Source organism: the organism of the source record quoted next, unplaced genomic scaffold (genome assembly GCF_019419815.1).
Source record: "Pyrus x bretschneideri cultivar Hongxiangsu unplaced genomic scaffold, Pyrus_bretschneideri_v1 Contig7, whole genome shotgun sequence".
Classification (NCBI taxonomy): Eukaryota; Viridiplantae; Streptophyta; class Magnoliopsida; order Rosales; family Rosaceae; genus Pyrus; species Pyrus x bretschneideri.
In genome coordinates, this window is record NW_025999809.1 from 4,698,331 (window position 1) to 4,721,800 (window position 23,470).

General features: G+C 37.5%; 1 protein-coding gene across 1 annotated transcript; it reads right to left on the bottom strand.

The window, feature by feature from the left end:
• Window positions 1-6,498: 6,498 nt before the first annotated feature.
• Window positions 6,499-10,126, bottom strand: LOC103927705 (myosin-binding protein 7). Its single transcript, XM_009336650.3, has 3 exons — window positions 8,847-10,126; window positions 7,248-8,601; window positions 6,499-6,798 (listed from the first exon to the last, which is right to left on the bottom strand). Exons 1-2 carry the CDS (start codon window positions 9,487-9,489, stop codon window positions 7,292-7,294), a joined length of 1,953 nt encoding a protein of 650 aa, XP_009334925.2. The 5' UTR covers window positions 9,490-10,126; the 3' UTR covers window positions 6,499-6,798; window positions 7,248-7,291.
• Window positions 10,127-23,470: the final 13,344 nt, after the last annotated feature.

A 23,470-nucleotide genomic window follows, 5' to 3' on the forward strand; every position in this document is an offset into this window, starting at 1 on the left:
AATGTTAAAATGTACGCGTGAAAAGATAGTTTTGCCCCTAGTGCGTTTTCTTTATGTTTTGTGATTGTTTTTGGGTTCCTTCTTGGCATGTTTTGGGCCACACACCATAACCTGCACCCACACCCATTCCCTTGCCCTGTACTCCCCTGTCCCGAGCCCCATTCCTTTCCCATTTCCTTTGAAACGTACGGACACACCCACAAACCTATCAAACCTTCACAGATCGAAGAAACCAAGCACATATTCAGACTCGTGAGGCTTGTAGGAGTCCAACTATACCTTTTTCAGGTAAGAACACCTTCGTTTTCACGTCAATTACACGATGTCCGATTTGAGGTACTGTTCATGCACACGTGATTTCTCATGTTTTAGGGAATTTCAAGCTTGTAGGTAGCTTGATGAGGTCCCTAGGAGGCTCGGGGTGGTTCGTTTGATGGTTTTGGACGTCGGGATCACTAGTTTCGAAGTTGGCCGGAGTTGGGTTGATTTTTCAGGTGAGATTTTGTGGATTTTAGCCCTTGAAAGTGGTATGATTGTGTTCCTCTAGTTCTAAGCTTCATTTTGGTACCAATTTTGTGAAATTTGGATGAAAAACGAAGAAGATATCAACGTTTGACGGAATAAGTTCTAACCCCTCGCTGGAGAAGACGACGGAATATTCCGTCAAGTTTGACGGAATATTCCTGACGCCGTTGACAGAATCTGTTAAATCTGACGGAATATTCCCTACGGCGTCAGTTGACGCCGTCAGGGTGCCAGGCACGTGCCTACGCGTGTGGCCGTGCCTTGGCCGGCGCGTGAGGGCGCGTGCAGCGGTGAAAAATTATTTTAAAAATTTGGGGATGTTCCTGAGGTTGAGTAGATCACGTTGGTGTATTCATATACCCCATTTGAGCATTGTATGAGGAGTTATTTCTAAAGTTTGGTTATGTGCTTTAAAATTAACGTTTTTATAGTTATTTCGCATATAGGTGAGACGTATCCCGAGGACGAGCGTGGTCACTCGAGGTAGGGGGTTACGACCCTTCCACTTACCAGTGAGTGGGCTTTTGGTTTTCCGTATATACCTATATACTTATATTTTCCCAGAAATTGTTTTGAATTGTCATTTGCCATATGCCATGCATTGGATTATCATTATTTATGCATCGTTACTTGCATTATTAGTTGTATATATATATATACATATGCATATTGGGTGTTGCGGACGCACAGGTAAGTGCCAGCTAAGTGTTATTCATGTTTACATTCAGTAGTGATTCGAGATGCTTAGAGAGCTCATAACCTGCACCCCCGGTGTTAGTGCTCCTGCCCAGAGTAGGGCACAGCCTTCACGTGTTGTTCACCTCCCGCACCACACACTCAGCTTGGATCCAAGTTAGGTGCACAGTCCTGTCGTACAGACCACTTTAGGTGGTTCCGACTCGTAGGTGACCCGCGATTATTCGCACAGCCTTCACGTGATCGTAGCACTAGAGCGTTTATATGTATTACACCCAGGCCTGTCGTACAGACCACTTTAGGTGGTTCCGACTCGTGGGCAGGTTTAGTTATTGAGATTGAGATTTGAGCTCTAGACGCAGCCGTACAGGTCACGTTAGGTGACTCCGGCTGCCAGACTATATGATATTGATATGATTTTCAGCTGAGCACTTGCATTTCATTGTGAGATTTGGCATGGCATATCCTGAAGTATGATTGATATATTTATATATATATACATATATATATATATATGTACATATGTTTATTTTCTGGGAAGTATATAGGTTTTACGGCGAGGGGTTAGAATTTATTTGTTAAATGGTTTTCGAAAAGCTTTGTTTTTGCCCACTCACGCTTTTGTTTTGCGCCCTTCTAGGTTCTAGCTATCTAGCAGGTTTGGTGGTTTCTCAGAGAGCTTTCCCGGCATTTCTGACAGACGATCACCAGCGTAGGGCCACCTTCGGGTGTACTGTTGTCGTGTCATTTTAGTTTGGACTGCCTTAGGCGTTGCTCTGAACTTGTGTCTCACTTACGCTAGCACTTATTTCCATTACCTTATGTATGCTAGTTTTATTTATTCGTACTTTTCACATTACTATTTTATTAGCTTCCGCACTGTGCACATGGTTACGTCACTTCCACGTGATGGCCAGCATGCCCTGATCTCGATCGGGGTGTGTCATTTGTTGTTTTACATTCTTTTGATGATTGAGTATCAAGTAGTACTTGTTTAGAGCAATTTCCTTTCTATTTACTTAGTTTCTTTCTTTGGTGTAGCTTTTTTTCCAGAGATTTTATAGACTTTATTCAAGATGTCTTGGATTTTGAAGTTCGGATTAATGTTCAAGGTCTCTTAATAATTTGCTGAGATTTGGAATTGACATTGAGGATTTCGTTAATAGCGCCACTGTCATGGAGGTGATAGCGGTGGTGAAAGGCAATGTTAAGGTTGGTTCATGTTGAACATAAAAATTGCGTGGCGCTCTTTTTTTCTTGTCATGAAGTTTTGTTCCAAGTGATTTTCTTCCAAAAAGATTTTTTATTGAGATCCACATCATCAGCCTTCATAACTTAACTTGATGTCTTCTCTCTTGGAAGTTAGTTGCAATGATATTTGTAAGACTTCCTTGTTTTGTTTTATGCGCCTGATGTTAATCGATTAGCGTGTCTTTTAATTAAAACGTAACTTTAGTTTATGATATTCATGTTTGATTTTAGATAGATTTTAATATCTTAAAACATCTCCAAAGAAGATGTCAAAAAGTTCACATCAGCAATAATGGTAATAAAAGACATCACTAGTGTTTTCCAACCGAAATGTTAATTCCTATGTGGCATGACATGGAAAGGCAACAGAGGAAGTTGTTGTCAAATTTGACAGCAGCTTCAAATATATTTTTAGTAATTAATAAATGCTTTTCATAATTTTTATACTTATCTTTTTTTTTTCAAATACTAATTACAACTATAAAAAGTAAATAACATAATAAATAATAGTTTAAATTTGAAATATCGGTTGGAGAACAAAATTTATAAAAATATCAATGTGCCACATAAGCTTTCAAATTTAAATTTTGTGTTTAAACTTTGATATCTCATTTGAAGACGGTCTTATGCACTATCTTACTATTAAAGTGGTGGAGATGAGTGTTGCTCTTGCACTAGGTGCGGGTTTGAACCTCATATGCTCTCTAATCTAACATTTAATATAACAAATTTATCACATGACAGAAGAAGTTTAAAGTATCTTATTCAATAAAAAAAAACACTCAATACTACGGCCTGGTGGTATTCATCTTTACTTGGAAGTGAGAGGTCTTAGGTTCGAATCTTGTGGATGGAGAATTCGATACCAAATTAGTTTGCCCATTGTGTGGCTTAGCCGAACTCTCCCTTCCCCGAGTGTAAAAATATTGATGCACTAACAAAAAAAAAAAAAAAAACTAAAAAACTAAAAACATTGTTTAAAATTTATTTTATATTTGGCCATAAAGAAACCTTTATTTACTTGAATCTACCCTTTTTAATTTATTGTTTGTTGGCGCCGTTTGTTAACGGGAGACGGAGTATGCGGGTGTGATTAGATGCTGTAGAGTTTACGCTACGCGTGAGGAGGCGGAGTTTCGGCGTCGGCGTGAAGTATTTGTGTGGGAGCCACGTCATCGTCCAAGTGATACGTGACACGTGGAGAGGCGTCGGTGCTCTCAGTTTCTTCAAAATTGGATGCTGATTCGAGAGAATCAGATGCGACGCTTTGGGGGTTGGGGCGGGAACAAAGGCAAGGTCGGCCTCCATTGCCTACCCACAACGCACACCACCCTCTCAACTCTCAACTTTTTTGTTCGGTCATTTGCGTAATAAAGTTCCTTTTATGCAAATTTGATTCTGTTTTCATGGAATATTTGTAAATGCTTACTTGTACTTTTACGTCATTACAATTTCAGTCACATTTTTTTTTAAATATTTTATAACTTCACTTTCACGACAATTTGCATCTTTGTTCAATTTTATTCGCCTTTTTGTTTAATAATGCAATTTTTCTACAATAATTCAAACTACTCGATAATACGGGCTATGAGCGGTTATGATTGAGGAAATATTATTTGTTGGATAATGCTAGTAAGACTAAATTTTTTAAACTAAATTTGCAAAAAATTTAATTGTTGTTGGAATTAGTCCAGTTTTCTTATTTTTTTCAACTTTAATAATTAAATTTAATTTCTTGATTTATGCATCTTTACTCAAAGTTTTAATTTAAATATTTTAATATGAAAATGTAACCACTTTCATGGAAATAATTAAAAAAAAATTCACATGCCATACATTTAACCTGTGACAGAGGTATCTATGAAAAATAAATACAAATTAATCTACCTATCATCCATGAAAATAGTTCAAAGATATTTCATCTTCCATACACTTATAAATCGATACCATATAGGTTGATATATATAGTACCAAAAACATAGATTAGTTAACACGATTAACTTATGATGGAGGTAGAAATAAAAAATTGAGAAACAATATTTAATTCTAAAATTGTGTAAAAGATAAATCTATAAATAAGGGACGACATTTATTGCAATTAAAAAAAGCTAATGTGGATAATCAATGAATGGGCGTAACCCAACAAAGTGAACTAAACCCAATAATGACTCACAAAATTAGACTTATATTAAGTTTACTTTTCTTCTTTTAGGTTTTCCGTACACTACCACAACCAAGACATCGATGGGTTTTCTGCCCCTGCAGAGATGGAGGGATAGAAATTTTGAGAATTAAGGAAAAAGTCACGGCAAGATGAGCTTCTTTCCATATACCACTATTACTAATTCACAAGCATTAAGGATGATAATCTCAACCAAGTGTTCCCAATTTCAACTCATTAGAGTGATTGTGATACACGTACTTGATGATTTGTGGAATTATCAATTTTATCACTCATCATCTTATAGTCCAACATCTACTAAGAATACAAAGATTGCACCTTTTGAATTAAAAAAAGTTAGCTTTCGTTTGTCGGGTTAATAAAGAAAGTATCATATGCGTAGCCTTTCCACTTTTGAAATTCTAGAAACTCTCTTTCTTTTTTTAACAAAAGAAACTCCTTTTTTTTTTACTAGTTTAACATTCGTCACATGAGTTTATATCATCTGTACTCGAAATTTTTTATGATCTCTTTATGACCTATCTATTTAAGTTATACATATTCTTTTTATTTAACTTATCTTTAGTTTTTGATTTGTTTTATTGAGAAGATTAAATAAATGGTCAGATGTCAATAAATGAGAGAGGTCACAAATAGTTCTGGATGTAAATTATTATATCTTGAAAAATACCTAACGCATAAAAAAATTAAATGACCTAATAAGGTTGATGTCACATGGTACATGGAGACAAGGAGTACAATGCCACGCTAGTTTCATGGGTGGAAACCAAAGGAGGCCGTGCATGCGACACCAAAGGGTGCCAAAATTTTCTAATTTATAAATCTTTTGTTTGGATACCAAATTAGGTCGTATCACATTTGTCATATTTTTTATCTTTCATCTTTCTCCTTGTTAAGAGAAAATTAGAACAATGATTCCTAAAATTTGGTCAATTAGAGTTATGATCCTTAAACTTATCATAATACAATAGTCTTTTAGACTAATTTTAACACCGTTGAAAATTTCACTCAAGATAAGAGGTTTAAAGAGCAGAAAACTGAGTGAAAGTTCTAATAGAATTATTCAAAATGACCGTTACTCCATAATATAACAAGTTCAGAGACTAATACTCAAGAGTTTTAGTTTAAAGACCAAAGTTCATATTGAAGTTCATGAACTATTACTCCAATTATCTATACCTAATATCTCGAAACTCCAATGAACATGTAGCTCAAGTGGCTAAGAATTCTGTTGCTGCACCCGAGGGTTGTTTGCTTCCCCTCTCCCCAATTTTTTGTTATGAAAAATACTCTCATTGAAACCCAAGTTGCCTGCGAAAAAAGCACGTTCTTTAACAGGATCATTGCTCCGAAGATTCTGTTTCATTTTGTTTTCACCTAGTTTGAGTCAAGTCAAGGAATCAAGGGTGGCAACCCATGTGAGACTCGATCTTCATTGTTTCATCATCCCTCACCTATCCAGAAGGAGTTGTCCATTTGGATTGTCAAACTTTGTCTACATTCGTTTCTTTACAAATACTTCGATTTATCACGGGTCCAACTATTGGGAAAGACGAGACTCGAACTCTGAGCATGAACGTAGATTAAGTATTTTCTACCACTTGATTTACAAGCCTCCGAAAATTTCTCCGAATAAAGAAAGATACCGTTAGTCGGAACTTTAGCGAAATTGAAAATTAAGATGAAAATGAAATGAGAAAAATGAGAAGAACATGAGAAACTAAAGGTACAATCGTTGCATCAACCTTCAAGCCCATAAGCCTTTGGACCATGGGCTAAGATTTGGGGGACATTTTTTTTTTCTCCATCATTTGCCAAAGGAAAAAGAAGGTGGGACAGATCACTGGAGGAACATGGCTGTGAACCCTTTTTGTTTTGTTTTCTAAATTCAAAATTTAATACACAAAACACAGAAGTTATCTAGAGCAGGCAACTGACCGCTACAATCTAACTAACGAGTATAGTGGGAATATACAACTCACTGACAGACTCCTTCCGACCATAGATCAAATATAAAAGGACTCGAAGCACCAACATTCCGATATTAATCCGGGAATTAGCGTACAATCTTACATGCTTTAGGTACTTGTAGCTTCGAGTGCCTCCGAGGACGTACTTTGGCAGCTTCTTTTTTTCGAACTTACCTGAAAGTGAGAAAATTACGTTGTCATTCGGAGAACATAGCAATGGAAATGAAAGCATTATCGTTATATAAGCCTATAACATGGTCCTTTCTGTACTTCCCTTCTTTCATGTTTCTCTGTGAGTTCTCGTTTGCGCTTGTGAGTGTTAGTGTTATAATTAAAATCCCTCCTCCCCACAATAAAGTGGTAAGCATTCATTGGTTTTGTCTCAGGTCTAATGACTCCACTGCATCGTTGCATCGTTCAATTTTTGACAGGTGGTGATTCTATCTTTGTATATGTTAGTAAGGGTAGAATAGAAGCAAACCATGTTGCTTCCGCGATGAAGAAATCAAAGTTACAGTACAAATAATGATCTTTGCAGCACAAGACATGGATGATTTTCACAAAAATATGCAATAAGAAGTTGTAACAATGTAAAAATGCAATTAGGAAGTACAAGGATTCACCTTAGAAGACAAAGGAGGTAAAGAAGCCTGGCACGCAGGATCTCTTATCTGCTGAATCTTGCAGCGTGGGTTCCGATCTCCTCCAAACATTTTGATGGGGTTTTTTGCCTCTCCCCATGTTCAGAAGAGGAAGTCAACTTCTCTTTTCTCTCTTCTAGAATCTGTAGCTTTTCCATTAGCAATTCAACCTCATTGTCAATCTTCGACCTTTCACTATTTACTGTGGACAATGAGTTCTTCATTGAGTCTATCACCAAGGTTTTGCATCGGGAGCTATCCAACATCGGTAACCCACAATGCATATCCAAAGAACTTGGAATGAATGGTTCAGTATCCACCTGGCTTGTACTTGGAAAACCTTGTAATAACTCACTGCTACTGACCCCGGCAGCGTCAAATGTATGAGCGAAATCTTGGGATCCATCCAATGCAGTATAAAGTGATGATCTACTTTCTTCTTTCCAAAGTTCAGTTTTACCATCAACGACATGAACATCATAAACAGCTGGCTCAATATCAAGCATTCTCTGAAGATCCCCATCACTCTGTGGCACTTCTTCATCACAATGTAAGTTTTCCTCGGTACCAATATGAGCTTGGGCTGCTTCAGTAGTCATTTCTTGGCACATTACATTATCCATGTGTACTTTTTCTCCCCTTTCTGAAAGTACACATTTCTCAAGTGAATCATGTTCATTAGGATGGATTTGTTTTTCAACAAATGAAGCCTCATACTGAGAAGTACTATTTGCAATATTTTCGATTGCCATACAGTTGGATTTACCATCAGCAGTCTGCTTTAGCATCAGTTGTGCATCTGCATTTGGATCAAATGAAGGTGAAGGCATTTTTCCCGGTTCACACAACATATCACTCAAAGCAGCATCAGACCGTTCATTTCCTAAGATGCTCATCTGCCTATACGATTCAACTTCCTTCTCCAAAAAATGGTTCTCCATCTCCCTCCTAAGAAGAATCTCTTTCAGAGCATCCATCTCCTCTTCATCATAAACAAATTTTTCTTCGATCATCCTTTGGTACTGCCTCACTTCCATTTCTATGGATGCTTTATCCTTTTGCAGACGGGCTATCATGGCCATCGCTTCATCAGCAGCACTTGCAGCAGCAGCTCGCTCTTTCTCTAGCTCTAGATAAAGAGTAGCACAAGCAGCTTTCTCTTTTTCCAGTGCTTCTTCCAACACCCTGAGTTTATCAGTTTCATTTCCAACAACGGGAGCCTTTTCTTGTGTGTTACTAACATCCACGTCCTTACTCGCACCAAATAATCCACTCAATTCAGAATTTTGGCACATACTTTCAGCCACATCATCTCCAGTTGATACTTTCACATAATCTAAAATGAAAGAAATCCGCAAAAGTGAGCAAACATCATTACCAATACAGTAAAACAACAAGTTCATATGCAACCAATTCTAGTTTTAAAAGATTTTCGAAACTAAAATTGCGATAAATTTGATTCACACTACATTCTAATAGATATATAAATCCACACATTAAAGAAAACAAGTTCCTCTAATACAAAAAACATGAAATTAAGTACTGAAAACAACCAAACAAGTTTAGATATTCCTCACTCACCTTCTCTACCAGCTATGGCAACTGAGCTTTCACCCGACATCTCCCTTGTATTTCTGTCATCGCAAGGAAAGGGGAATATGCGAGCAACCAACCTTGAACTATCGCTTGGATAGTAAGAAGAAAGCCTTCCGTATTCAGGAGCCGCTCTCCTAGAACGCCGAATTCCAGCCCTTTTCTTGAGAGTCATTACCCTCTTCCCCTTAGCATCATACCCACTTTCCCTATCAACCAGGTTTTGCAATCTTGGACTCGAAAACGGACTAGAATCCGCTTCACCTTCCAACTCATGGACTCCATTCTCACAATTCACATCTCTGATCAGTTTCCTATTCAAGTTGCATCTTTGATCCGGAGACCAAATAACATCAAAAGGGAACCTGCTCTTCACCAGCTTGTGAACATCGTGGATCGTCCCAACAGGCCCGTCAATAAGCAACTTATGCAAGCAAAGATCACGGTTTCGATACCCGAAAACCCCATTACAAGGACAGGGCAAATAAACCCAAAAAATCCTCAACCACTTCGAAGCGAAAAACATGAAAGCAGACACACACAGCAGGAAATACGCCAAACCCAGGTCAAGAAAAGCTCGTATAAGACCAGCAAGGGTCCATGGCTGAACTTCTTGGCAAGCAAAAGACATCCCCCTTCAAAGTAATCAAAATTTTGGGATTTCACAGAATTGTTGAAGAATCATAAAGTCTGCTGATTTGGGCACAACGAATTTACCAAACCAAATCATCTGAGAATATTTTGCTGAGTTGGGTGTAAAGAATTCACCAAACCAAAAGCTACCCGGTTGGGAAAATATTAAAAGAGAAAAAGCTGCAACATCATGATTACAGAACCCTTGGAAGTAAAAAAATTAATAATTCAAAAGATTCTCTAGAAATTGTGACGGAGATAATCATTTCCTGCACCACTAGAATTCTCCAAGTAATGAATGAATCCAACTAGGTACAAGTCAATGACGCACACAATACTTAGTCCATAAGGAAGATGAATTAAATTAAAAATAAAAAGAAAAATAGTAGGAAAAAAAAAAGTAAAAATCTCAACTTTGACAGGAAATTGGTAACTCAGAGAGCTGAAAGAGAAAACCCAGCAAGGGTATGGGGAGATCGTGATGGGTTTGGACTTTTGAGCCACGAGGTCGGAGAAACTTCGCAGAGTTTTGGAAAGAGACGGGCTTTTCAATTGGGGAAGAAGAAAGTAAATCGGCAAGTATATCTGTAAGTATTAGCTGACTGCTGTTGTCATTGACGGAATCACCGTCGTCATCTATTAAGTTGTTTTGTAAAATAAAGCCAACCACCTTTTGGCATTCGCCAAATTTCGCACGTGTTTTGGCATCTGTATTCTTATCTGCTGCGCGCCAAATCCCCCTCAAAGGGTGGCACCGTCCATTCCATTCCGGGTTCCTGGGCTCGTAACCGTGTTGGGCCGTGCAAACGAATAACTTCTCAGGTTGATTGTGATTCTCTCAATCTGCGCACGTTATAAATTAAGGAAAACTAATAAAAAATGATTGAAAATTTTGAATTTTAACTATAAGAACAAAATAAAGGATAAAATAAATAGTATCATGATTGATTTTTAATGTAAAAATATGATTTTTCGTTAAAGTGAGCAGTACCAGGAGCTTTTCGTTAAAATTCTCTATAAATTATACTATATGTATCTATTTATTAATGTCATATCTTAGCTTCATGAATTATCACATTGTTTCATTTACTTATATTATGACATCATTGATTAGTAACACCAGATAATGTTGTGACGGTGGAAGTCAGAATCTATTAACGCAAATGGCAAACCCATATCAAGTACTTTGTGCCGTGCCAACAATTTAAACGAATTCTTAACCGATTTGACAGTAAAGGTAAAATGCGATACAAAACATTGGTTAAAAAACATGAGTCACTTTCTCTTTTAAATGACATGTGCGATCTAACCATAATACTTTCGAGAAAAGTTGAGCAATGAAACCAATCATGAACGGAGTGTGAGGCAACCATAACTGTCACAAGAACATGAATCATCCGACAATCATGAAGAAAGTGTGAGGCAACCGTATACTTCCACAAGAACATGAATGATCCGACTATTCATTAAAGTCATTGTCATGCAGTTGGAACATGATACAGTATTATTGTTTCTGAATATTCTTCTTTGGATAATAAATCACATCCTCCTCTTGAGCAAGTCACTATACACAAAGCAAGAAACAAGGCATAATTTTGGTGGCACGAAGATATCTCACGACTCGGGTGTTAAATCAAGGCAAGTGTCTTAGAGCTGACCCCTTTAGAGTTTATTAAGAAAAATCCCATGATGATGTTAAATCAAGACAAGTGTGTTGCCATTTAGTACTATGATCTGATGATATTTTTCTTTATTTGTAAGTGAGAGGTCTTAGGTTCGATTTTCACCAATTGCGAATTCGTACCTGCAAAGCAACAAATAATCAAGAAAAATATGGAGGCAACAGGTGAACTTTTGGGTGAAAAAAATAAGATTACCCTTGAGGCACACCAGGATTCCCGCGTGCATGCAACGAATAATAATGGCTCAATCAAGGTCGAAGGTGATCAAAAGGGTATTTATTCAAAACCTATTTCATCAATCTTCATCAAATCCTCCTCACAAGGTAACCCCTAATTATTCTTTTCAAATTAGGATTAATTATCCAATTAATTGATTAATTGTGCAATTACACTCAAATCACCACCATAAGTGGCCGGTCCCTATTTCTCCAAATAGGGCCGGCCACACCCCTATATATAGCCACTCATTTTCTCCAAAACCTAAGTCCAATTCTCTTTTAAAATTCTCCAAATTTCTCTAAATACTCTCTCTCAAATTCTAATTTTGGCATTGGAGGTTATTCGGCCAAAGCCCCCCATTCATCATGGGTGCATGAGGCTCTTGACCATGACCTAAGGTGTTAAATGTTTTGCAGGTGCATTGTGACATCTCACATCGCCCAGGGGAGTGATCCTTCAATGTATATTCCCATCTCTACCTAGCACGAGGCCTTTTGGGAGCTCACTGGCTTCGGGTTCCGTAGGAACTCCGAAGTTAAGCGAGAAGAGGGCTAGAGCAATCCCATGATGGGTGACCCACTGGGAAGTTGCTCGTGAGTTCCCAAAAACAAAACCGTGAGGGAATGGTAAGCCCAAAGCGGACAATATCGTGCTACGGTGGTGGAGCGGGCTCGGGAAGTGATCCGGCCCAGGCCGGGATGTGACATGCATTTTCATCTAAGAAGAAGAAAGCGGAAATTTGTATCCACCGTACCACCTATTATGGCTAGCCTAGTATAAAGCTTAGCCCACTCTCCACCCTATTAGTGTAGATAATATTGTTTGTTAAAAAAAAAAACCAAAAATCAAAACCAATGTTTAGAGCTCATCACTTTTAGAGTTCATTAAGAAAAATCATAGTGACACAAATATGCCTCAAAATGGTGTTAGACAAGTGTTTTAGTGCTGACCCTCTTAGAATTTGTTAAGAATCGAACCAAGCTGCGGCGGAGCCAAGATTTAGCTCAACAGCATGATAAAGAAGTTCTCATATTTTGTTAGTAGCTGTACATTCAATTACCCATGATGTTTCATAATTTCAGTTTCATATTATGTTAAATATAACCCAAGTCCAATATATTCCGAGCAAAAGTTTCTAGCGGTGCACTCTCTTTCTCTAAGCAAAAAACAATCACATGATCTTAAACCACATGTTTTTACTTCATTAATCGAATGCGCATGTTACATATACGTCTGTCTTGATCCTAGTCAATTTCAATATTTGATGAAAATTTGATTACTTACAAGAAAATATCAACTGAACATGAATCTCTCTATTCTTTTTAAAATACATTTAGGGTCGAAAGTGATAAATAGTAAGTAAAAATAAGATTGTTGGGTTCAATTGCATCCATTGCCCCCCACCTTGGCTTCCCCTATTAGAACTTAAGAGCATCTCCACTCGTTAATAGAGGGTAAGAGCAAGGGTAAACTTAAGAGCATCTCCACTCGTTAGTAGAGGATAAGAGCAAGGGTATGTAAGTTACCCTTGCCATTCATTATGAATAGTTCTTGTCTAATAAAATATTTCAAACACAAGACAAAAAAATAACATTACAACAAACATAATTAATTGTAGAAAAAAGGCGAAAAACTCCCTTAATAATACAACCAACTACAAAATTGAAACAATCTTATTCTTAAAAGCATTAACGTATGGAACTTCCTCATCTTCTGCAGAAAACCTTATTCTCATGATGCAGTTTTTTTGCTTTTCCAATTAAGTTTTGAATTAGGAGACATATTACTGAGGCGTTGGGACATGATATCACGATCCTTCTCCTCTTGCCTTTCTTGCCTATTTAACTCACTTTCTCTGGCATTTGCTTCATCTCTAGTTTTGTTTCCTCATAAGATAACCTTTCTTGCTCCATATCTTCAACTAACTTTGAATATCATTATTCGAAAAACTCCCTCTTGCAGCTATTTTCTTAACAACCTTCTTACCAACAGGCCTCGGGATTTCTTGGGTCTCTAATGGCGTCTCCAACGGTGACTCTTCAGTTGTTAGCTTGTGCAATGGAGTCTTGTTCAACTCAACTTGTGGACCACTGGGTAGAACTTTGTACTTCGGAGTATGCTTCACAATGCTCCAACATTCATGGTGTGAATGATTTCTTGTTATCAAGATTGAACCACATTTGTGTCTATAGTTGCTGAAAAAAATTGTGAAGCAACATAAAAATTTACATAACAAAGTTCCAAATAATAACATTAATTACATTCTTAATTTATTAATAATAAAATAATATTACCACATTGGCTAAATTATTGCCACTACGATAAATTCCTTCCGCTTTTATGATGGCTTCTTGCCAAGCTTTCAAATCTTCATGTGGATGTTGAACAGCAATCAATGCTCTAATACAACGGGGCCTATTGTTGTAGTTGTCAGCCCACCCTCCCTTCTTCGCGCGCGCACCTAACAGAAAAAAGAAAAAAAATAATGGCTGATGTCAACTTGCTGCTAACACATGCACAGGCTTGAGAAGCACGGCCTTTTCGGCAAACAGCGGTTGGCCCACAACTTGCCCTTACTTTATTGAACCGTTGGAGAGGGTATTTTGGGTAGGAGGAAAACATTGTTGTCTTTGCTCTTGCCTTCCACCAACGGGTGTTGATTGACTTGGGAATCAAGCTTTTATCTGAGTGCAGGGCATTTCTTCAGAGTGTTTCTTTGCTGGGGTTTGTTGTGGTTGTTCGATCACCCTTCCCCTCCAGGTCTGTTCAGTTATTTTAACAATTATGCTGCCCTGTATACATACGTGTTAGGGTAAAATTGGCAATCCCTGACATAATGACTGAGTCTGTAATAGTTTAGACTTGTTATACATTTTCAATTGTAATAGTTTAAGTCTAGGAAGGGTTCTCACACTTTCGATGCAAAGATGTTACCTACACGCGATAAATATTCAGGTACGTTTGCATGCATACATCCAACTACATTCATCTATATCTCATGTTATTGTTTTTGATATAGGACTCTTAACCATTGTGTGATTTATCTCTTTAAAATATCTTATTCCTTTATATTCGAGATTTTAAAGCATGCAAAATAGTCTAATTGCATTGGGACTTATCTGTTGGATGTTGATAAGAGCCATCTGGTTATATGGCTTGGATTCTTATCGGTTTGAGTCGGTTAGGCATTAAGCTCATATAAGAGTTGTCAAACCCTTGGAAAAAGGGTGCGGCATATATGCATGTTTTTATTAAAAGATTCAAGGGCAGCAGCTTTGTGTTTTGAAAAGCATATAACATTATTTTTTTTAAGTGGCTGCCAGATAGTGGTTTTGATTAGAATGTGTTTTTAAAGGAAGCCGCATATGCATGTTTTTGTGGGGAACAAGATTGGCAGCAACTTTGGTTTTTAAAAGAGAAAACATTACCTTCAGTGCATGAATCTAAAATTAACTTTTCAGTGGCTGCCATCTTGTGGTTTGAATAACATGTGTTTTTAACGGGAAAATAATATTTTTCATGCTGATTTTCATTTGGTTTTTGTTGAATATCAATTATGAAAATGTGCCTTGTGATTTTCGTAATTGATTGATTTTTCAACCACACACTTCATCATATAAACATTCTGCATGATCGAGTTAGCATCATGCAAAGTTCGAGGGAAAGGTGATTGACGGTTGCGTTAGTACCGTGCCACTTCAACTCGAGGACTGAAGAAAGATCGAGTAGCAAAGCGCGAAGACAAAGCTGCCAACTGGTATGAGTGTCTAGTTGATGAGTTTTGTAAGTCTTTATGTATTCTTTCTTTCTTAGTGCTTCCTGGCTTGGTAGCCCGAGGATTTTCCCAGTGGTGGGTTTTGCCTCGTTAAATCCTACATCATGTGTGTGCTTTTTATATTCATGTTGAATAATTGTGTAGGATTAATTTTGCATAACTGATTAATTGAAACCATAATTTGCTTTAGCGTTAAGTTGTCATTTATAGATTAAGTTAGTACCCATCCTAGGACTTTCAATTGGCACCAGAGCAGGTCACTAAAAATATCTAGTGAGATCCGTGGGTAGTCTAGGATGAATCGGTCTATGGGTTCAGTTTCTCATCCGCCACATTTTGATGGCGACAACTACGCTGCATGGAAGGCAAAGATGAAATCATTTCTCTGGGCGCTTGACGATAGAGTGTGGCTTGCGGTTGAAGAAGGCTGGGAACCTCCAACAGTTGAAGAAACCAAAGGCGAAGGACAGTCTTCTGTCACTATTTCTATGCTTAAGCCTAGAAAGGTATGGAGTGAAGATGAACGCAACTCTAGCACATTCAATCAAAGAGCATTGAATGCGTTGTTCACTGCCGTTTCGCCTGAGCAATTTAACTACATCAGTAAATGCTCAACGGCGAAAGAAGCTTGGGATATTCTTGAAGTTACTCATGAAGGTAACTCCACTGTCAAAGAATCCAAGCTTCAAAATCTCATCACACAATTTGAAAATATCAAAATGCTAGATGATGAAAGTTTTTCTGACTTTTATGCTAAACTTAGTGTAATTGTCAATGGTTGTCACAATCTTGGTGACAGCATCCCAGAACATAGAGTTGTTAAGAAAATTCTAAGGTCTCTTCCTTCTAGGTTTCATGCGAAAAGGACAGCTATAGAAGAATCGAAAGATTTAAACACCTACAAGTTGGAACAATTGATTGGGTCATTACAAACATATGAGTCTGACTTTACTGAAGTCAAGAAAGGAAAAAATGTAGCCTTCAAAGTCAATAATGAAAAAGTGAATGAGGATTCATTTGAAAACCTGACTCAAGATGAATTTGCTCTTCTCACCAAACAAGCTAGAAAATTTTTGAAACTTAGAAGTTCCAGAGGACGTGAAAATCGAAATAATTTTGATTCAAATTCCAAAGTTCCTCGTTCTCGAGATTTGTCTCATGGAAATTCTTCTAAGTTTGTCAAACTTGGTGAAAAGAAAAGTTCAAATGACAGAGACAAGTGTTTTGAATGTCAAGGGTATGGACATCATGCTCATGAATGTGCCAATACTCTTAAAAAGCTGAAGGATGAAAAGAACAAGGCGTTAACCTCCACTTGGAGTGACAGCGATTCAGAGAAGGACACGGCATCTGAAGATGATGATGAAGTGGTTGCGTTTGTTGGAATCTTGGATGGATATGAGACTGATGACTCGGTAGTTGAAGAACCTGATTCTATAGAAGTCTTACAAAAGTATACTGCACTTTATGATATCACCATGAAAGTGAAGAAAGAAAATGATGAACTGAAAAATAAACTTGTGCAGCTTGAAAGCGAGAAGAAGGAAGTAGAGATTGAGCATCAATCTCAAATGGAGCATGCAGAGAAGCTACGAGAGTCAATGTTGGAAAAACTACATATGCTCGTATCTGACAATGAAATTCTTGAAAATGAATTAAGAGACATGAAAAAGAAGGTCGAAGAGTTTAGTATTGGATCAAGAAAAATTGACAAAATGTTAAGCTATGGAAAAAATTCAGGTGATAGAAGTGGTTTAGGTTTTGATGTGACTGGAAGTTCTTCCTCCTCTGTTACTAAATTTGTCAAAGCTTTACAAAAACCAAGCAGAAAAGAAAGTAGTGATGAACCTTTTGGAAATTCGTGTACCACTACAAATAAGCCAAATTCTGTGAGCACTTTTGTTGATCCAAGAAATTTCATTAGGTCAAAAACCTTCATTCCTACTTGCCACTTCTGTGGAAAAATAGGACATATCAGACCTAGATGTAACAAACTTCGAAAGGAAGATCGAACTAAGCACACCACCCATTGGATGTCTAGAAAATCAAATCTCAAAATGAGATTTGTTGCTAATCCGAAGCGAATGAATAGGATTTCAAAAAGAATGCTAAATTCCATCACTCCAAACTTAAAACAAGTATGGAGAAGAAAGGAGACTCAAGTTTGCCTATTGGATAAGATGTCACCATCATCTGATGAAGACAATCTTACATGTTTGGTGGCTTTTACTGCCCTCTCAACTTGTCAGTCTGATACTTGGTATCTCGACAGTTGCTGCTCGAGGCATATGACTGGAGACAAAAGATGGTTCACAACCTTCACCGAGGATTGTAAAAATGGAGCAGTCACTTTCGGAGATGGAAAAAGAGCAAGGATTGTTGGAAAAGGAGAAATCAAAACTCTAGGAATTCCATGCTTAAAAGATGTCATGTTAGTTGATGGACTTAAAGCTAACCTAATTAGCATCAGTCAAATTTGTGATGATGATGATGCTGAAGTATTGTTCAATAAATTGAAATGTTGTGTGAAAGTTGCTAGCGGGATAGACATTTTTGAAGGAAAAAGGTCTAAAGACAATTGTTATTGTGTGAATGCAAATGAATCACATGTGCCAAATATATGCAACAAAGCAACTGATGATGTTCTGGATTTATGGCACAAAAGATTAGGCCATATGAATTGTAAGGATATGATCAAGCTTTCCAAGAAGGAATATGTGAGAGGTTTACCAATGTTGGCTGGAGAACTTGGAATTTGTGGAGAATGTCAAGTGGGAAAGCAAACAAAGAGTTCACACAAGTCAACAAACTACATCTCAACCTCACGACCTTTGGAGCTGATGCACATGGACTTAGTTGGACCGGTACAGACCGAAAGTATTGGGGGAAAGAAATATATTCTTGTCTTGGTGGATGATTTCTCACGTTTTACTTGGGTTGCATTCTTGCGTGAGAAATCTGATGCGTTCAAAGCATTTTGTGGCTTGTTGAATAGAATTCAAAATGATAGAGTTGCTTCAAATGATCGTGTGATAAAACTCAGAACCGATCACGGAACTGAATTTGAAAACTCATCATTTTCTGAGTTTTGTGATGAAAAAGGAATTGCTCATAATTTTTCTGCTCCAATCACTCCTCAACAAAACGGAGTTGTTGAACGGAAAAATCGTGTGTTGCTTGACATGAGTCGTGTCATGCTGACTAGCGCTCGTTTGACAAGTCATTTTTGGGCTGAAGCAGTCAGCACCACTTGCTATACTGCAAATAGAGTCTATCTTCGACCTGGTACAAAGTGCACACCATATGAGATTTGGAAAGGAAAGAAACCAAACGTGAAGCATTTGAGAGTGTTTGGAAGTATATGCTACATTTATAGAGATAGAGAAATGTTAGCAAAATTCGATTCACGAAGTGATATTGGAATTTTTCTAGGATACTCTCTCACTAGTAGAGCATATAGAGTGTTCAACAAAAGAACTAAAAATGTCATGGAGTCTATTAATGTTGTTGTGAATGACTCCTCTTTAAGTATTGAACAACCTGTTTCAGATGAAGAATTTCTTCAAAGTAAATTAATCGATGAGCCATCCACTACTCAGGTTGAAGTGCACCAAAATGTTGACTCAACAAAATCGTTGAGAAAAGGACACAAGCAAGTGCAAAAAGATCACTCCAAGTCCGACATTATTGGCAACGTGGAAGATACCATACTAACAAGAAGCAAAACTACTGCTGTAGTAAACTTCACGTGCTACATATCAAAGATTGAGCCAAAAAATGCCAAGGAAGCTCTTTTAGATGATGACTGGATTATGGCCATGCAAGAGGAACTCAATCAATTTGTTCGCAATGATGTATGGTATCTTGTTCCCCGACCCCAAGAAACAAATGTTATAGGAACAAAGTGGGTGTTTCGAAACAAAACTGATGAACATGGCATCATCACGAGAAATAAAGCTCGTCTCGTGGCTCAAGGATACACTCAGGTAGAAGGTTTGGATTTTGATGAGACGTTTGCACCCGTTGCGAGATTGGAGTCCATTCGGTTGTTATTGGCTTTTGCATGTCATCTGCGTTTTAAATTATATCAAATGGATGTCAAGAGTGCCTTTTTAAACGGAGTACTTCAAGAAGAAGTATACGTGGAACAACCAAAGGGGTTTGTTGATCCAAAACATCCTGATCATGTGTATCGATTGAAGAAAGCTTTGTACGGTTTAAAACAAGCTCCGAGAGCATGGTACGACAAACTCTCATCGTACTTGTTAAGAAAAGGTTATACACGTGGAGCTGTTGACAAGACTTTGTTTGTCAAAAGAATCAAGAAGGACGTGGTGATAGCACAAGTATATGTGGATGATATTGTATTTGGGTCCACATCTGCCACACTTGTAAAAGAATTTACTGAGGTCATGCAGAGTGAATTCGAAATGAGCATGTGTGGAGAACTAAATTTTTTCTTGGGATTACAAGTCAAACAAAGTGAAGATGGTATTTTTGTCTTTCAGACAAAATATGCTAGTGAACTAGTTAAAAAATTTGGCTTGCATTCAGCAAAACCCGTCTCAAATCCCATGGCAACAACCACAAAACTTCACAAGGATCCAAATGGAAAAAGTGTTGATCAAACACTTTACAGGAGCATGATTGGAAGCTTGTTGTATCTTACTGCTAGTAGGCCTGATATCTCTTTCAGTGTTGGTGCTTGTGCACGTTATCAAGCTGATCCAAAAGAATCGCATCTGGAAACTGTCAAAAGAATCATCAGGTATGTGAGTGGTACAATTGATTATGGTCTTCATTATTCCTTTGAAACCAATTCTGAGATTGCTGGATTTTCCGATGCCGATTGGGCAGGAAATGTTGATGACCGAAAAAGTACTTCTGGAGGTTGTTTCTATGTTGGAAATAATCTCGTTGCTTGGCATAGTAAGAAACAAAACTGTGTTTCTTTATCCACTGCCGAAGCGGAATATATTGCTGCTGGTAGTTGTTGTACGCAATTGCTTTGGATGAAGCAAATGCTTCGTGATTATGGCATTCATCAAAGTTCCTTTTCTGTTTTCTGTGACAACACTAGTGCCATAAACATTTCCAAAAATCCTGTTCAACATTCTCGTACCAAACATATTGACATTCGTCATCACTTTATTCGTGTTTTGGTTGAAGAGAAGGTTTTAGTGCTGGAATACATTGCCACTGAACATCAACTTGCAGACTTGTTTACTAAGCCTTTAGACACTCATCGTTTTGAAACCCTTCGCAAGGCTTTAGGAATATGTCGTGTGTCTTAACTTCTGTTTGTTTTCATTTTTTTACTCCTTGTTTCTCTCTTTTCATTTTTCTAGCTTCATAAAAAAAAAAAAAAAAAAAAAAAAAAAAGGGATTTTCCATATCTTTTTATGCACAACTTTTGTCCACAAAATTCTTTGCTTTGTGCTCAACATGATATATTTTGCCTTGGTGGTTGATACTATACGTATGTTTTCTGATTAAACATGACTACTTGCCAGAAACTCTGCACCCTGTGAGCTTTTGAGCCTCCATTAGTGTACGCTATTTTCATACTCTCTTAATTGTTTCTGTGTGCTATATCTTATGTGATTTGACTTTCTAGAACTTGCTTTGAGATCTCTCAAGGCTTTGTATCACTTCTTACTCTCCTTTTGAGATGAAATTAGGACTTACGTTCTACATCATTATCCAATAAAGCCAGTGCCTTATCATTTTTCCTATCTGCATTATTGAGCCTCTCCGTAAGTGTATCTTACCCTCTTCCATTTTTATACACTGATTCTCACCTCCGTTGCAACATCAAAGACAGTTGCATCAAATATTTTTTTTAGAAAGGTCCACGGTTGGTTCACTACTGAAGACCACAATATTGTGATGATAGCACCCTCCCCAGTTAAGAAAAGATTCGAAAGAAAGAAAGAAGAAAACAAAGAAAAAAAAAAAAAAAAAACGAAAAAGGGAATAAAAAAAAAAAGGTGTATGTCCGACATACGCATAACAAGGGAATCAAAAGGTGTTTTTCTCTGAAAATCCTCAAAGGTCCAGTTATACTTGAAGACCACGCATATATCCACTGTGCATACCACTTTACATTGCTCTAGTGTTTCTCTATGCATCAAACTCTCTGCAGTTTTGAGTCTCACGGACTCTATAGCTTCTCAAACTTCTGTTCCCCTTATTCCTTTCTAACTTCATCCAGTGCCTAAGCCCTATTCCAATCCTTCGTAAGAACTTACTTCATCTCCTGAGGGTAGGTTGTTGATGTGTGGAGATGAGATTGATCTGCAAGCCTATGGTAAAGCATTCACATAATGATTCTTTTTGAGTGTAAACACTTCACCCCAAACACTTTGAGTGATATTTCATAATATTCCCTGTAAGTTTCGGAGTTGATGTTGAGATGGCTTGTTTAATCATATTGCATGTATATGGTTTCGACTATTTTAGCAATCTCCTGGTTGTATTATGTTTCTGTGGTCATTACATTGAGTATTTTGTTTTATTTCTTATCTTTTTGGTATTTTATTTCTTATCTTTTTGGGTGTTTTAGTTGCTTTGCAATTGGAGTCAATTGGGGTTCTTTCTTATTTATAGTCGTCGTTTTTTTATTTTTGTTCATTGCATGTTGATCACAAAACCAATTTTTTTCCATGGCATCCTCACGCAAGTCTGCATGTCCTCCTGTTCTGAAAGGCAAGACTCCTGCTATTACTCCTTCCTTCTCTCCTCCCCGTACACGTTCTGCGAAACGTAAATTGTTTTCTTCCCCATCTGATTGTTCAGCTTCGCCTGATATTAATTTTTCCCAAGCGGTCTTCCAGCAAATGCTTGATCTGAACAAAAAATTTTCTTTGCTCGAACGTTTCATTAAGTCCTCCACAAATGATCTCAGTCATCGTATTTCTAATTTGGAGCAATGTTTTCATCGCCTTCCCAACCACTTGTTTGCTCCTCTCATTCATATTTCTTCCTCTGATGATGAGGATGACTTCCACCCTGATTGTGTTCCATCGTCTCCTCGTCCTCCTTGCCCACCTATTCCGGACCACTCACCGCTGCCTACTCTTACTCCAGAAGATGATCCAGAAGAGGATCCCGAAGAGGATCCCGAAGACGATCAGGACTATGATCTCTACTGGGTTTCAGATGACGATGGTGTTGCCAAGCATGATTGAGTATTGGCTTTGGCGTTTCCCTGTGACAAAAAGGGGGAGAGACTAGAGTTAGGGGGAGAGAATTTTTAGCTAGAAGAGTTCTTTTTGTTTTTAGCTAGGAGAGTATTTTCGTTTGTGAGTTATTTGGTTAGACGAGCTTGTTTGATGTTACATGATGTCTGGATGATTATTTCTTAATAAAGTTTTTTTAATTGCTGCACGATGAAAGATGTTGATATGCTTGAATCATCTTTAAGTCTTAAGTTTCTTGCAACATCTATTTTTTGTACGTCACGGGTGTTTTGTTTAATGTGTGCAGATTACAGACTTCAGTACATTAGTTTAAGGTTTCTACAATGTTGTTAATTGAGGGTTTTGTCAAGGAAATGCCAAAGGGGGAGATTGTTAGGGTAAAATTGGCAATCCCTGACATAATGACTGAGTCTGTAATAGTTTAGACTTGTTATACATTTTCAATTGTAATAGTTTAAGTCTAGGAAGGGTTCTCACACTTTCGATGCAAAGATGTTACCTACACGCGATAAATATTCAGGTACGTTTGCATGCATACATCCAACTACATTCATCTATATCTCATGTTATTGTTTTTGATATAGGACTCTTAACCATTGTGTGATTTATCTCTTTAAAATATCTTATTCCTTTATATTCGAGATTTTAAAGCATGCAAAATAGTCTAATTGCATTGGGACTTATCTGTTGGATGTTGATAAGAGCCATCTGGTTATATGGCTTGGATTCTTATCGGTTTGAGTCGGTTAGGCATTAAGCTCATATAAGAGTTGTCAAACCCTTGGAAAAAGGGTGCGGCATATATGCATGTTTTTATTAAAAGATTCAAGGGCAGCAGCTTTGTGTTTTGAAAAGCATATAACATTATTTTTTTTTAAGTGGCTGCCAGATAGTGGTTTTGATTAGAATGTGTTTTTAAAGGAAGCCGCATATGCATGTTTTTGTGGGGAACAAGATTGGCAGCAACTTTGGTTTTTAAAAGAGAAAACATTACCTTCAGTGCATGAATCTAAAATTAACTTTTCAGTGGCTGCCATCTTGTGGTTTGAATAACATGTGTTTTTAACGGGAAAATAATATTTTTCATGCTGATTTTCATTT

What these genes read in the sequence shown, in the direction of transcription:
- LOC103927705 (XM_009336650.3), bottom strand. Translation starts at nt 9,489, where the DNA reads ATGTCTTTTGCTTGCCAAGAAGTTCAGCCATGGACCCTTGCTGGTCTT. An exon ending in TGCCATAGCTGGTAGAGAAG is followed by an intron (nt 8,602 to 8,846) that starts GTGAGTGAGGAA and finishes CTTTCATTTTAG; the next exon opens with ATTATGTGAAAGTATCAACT.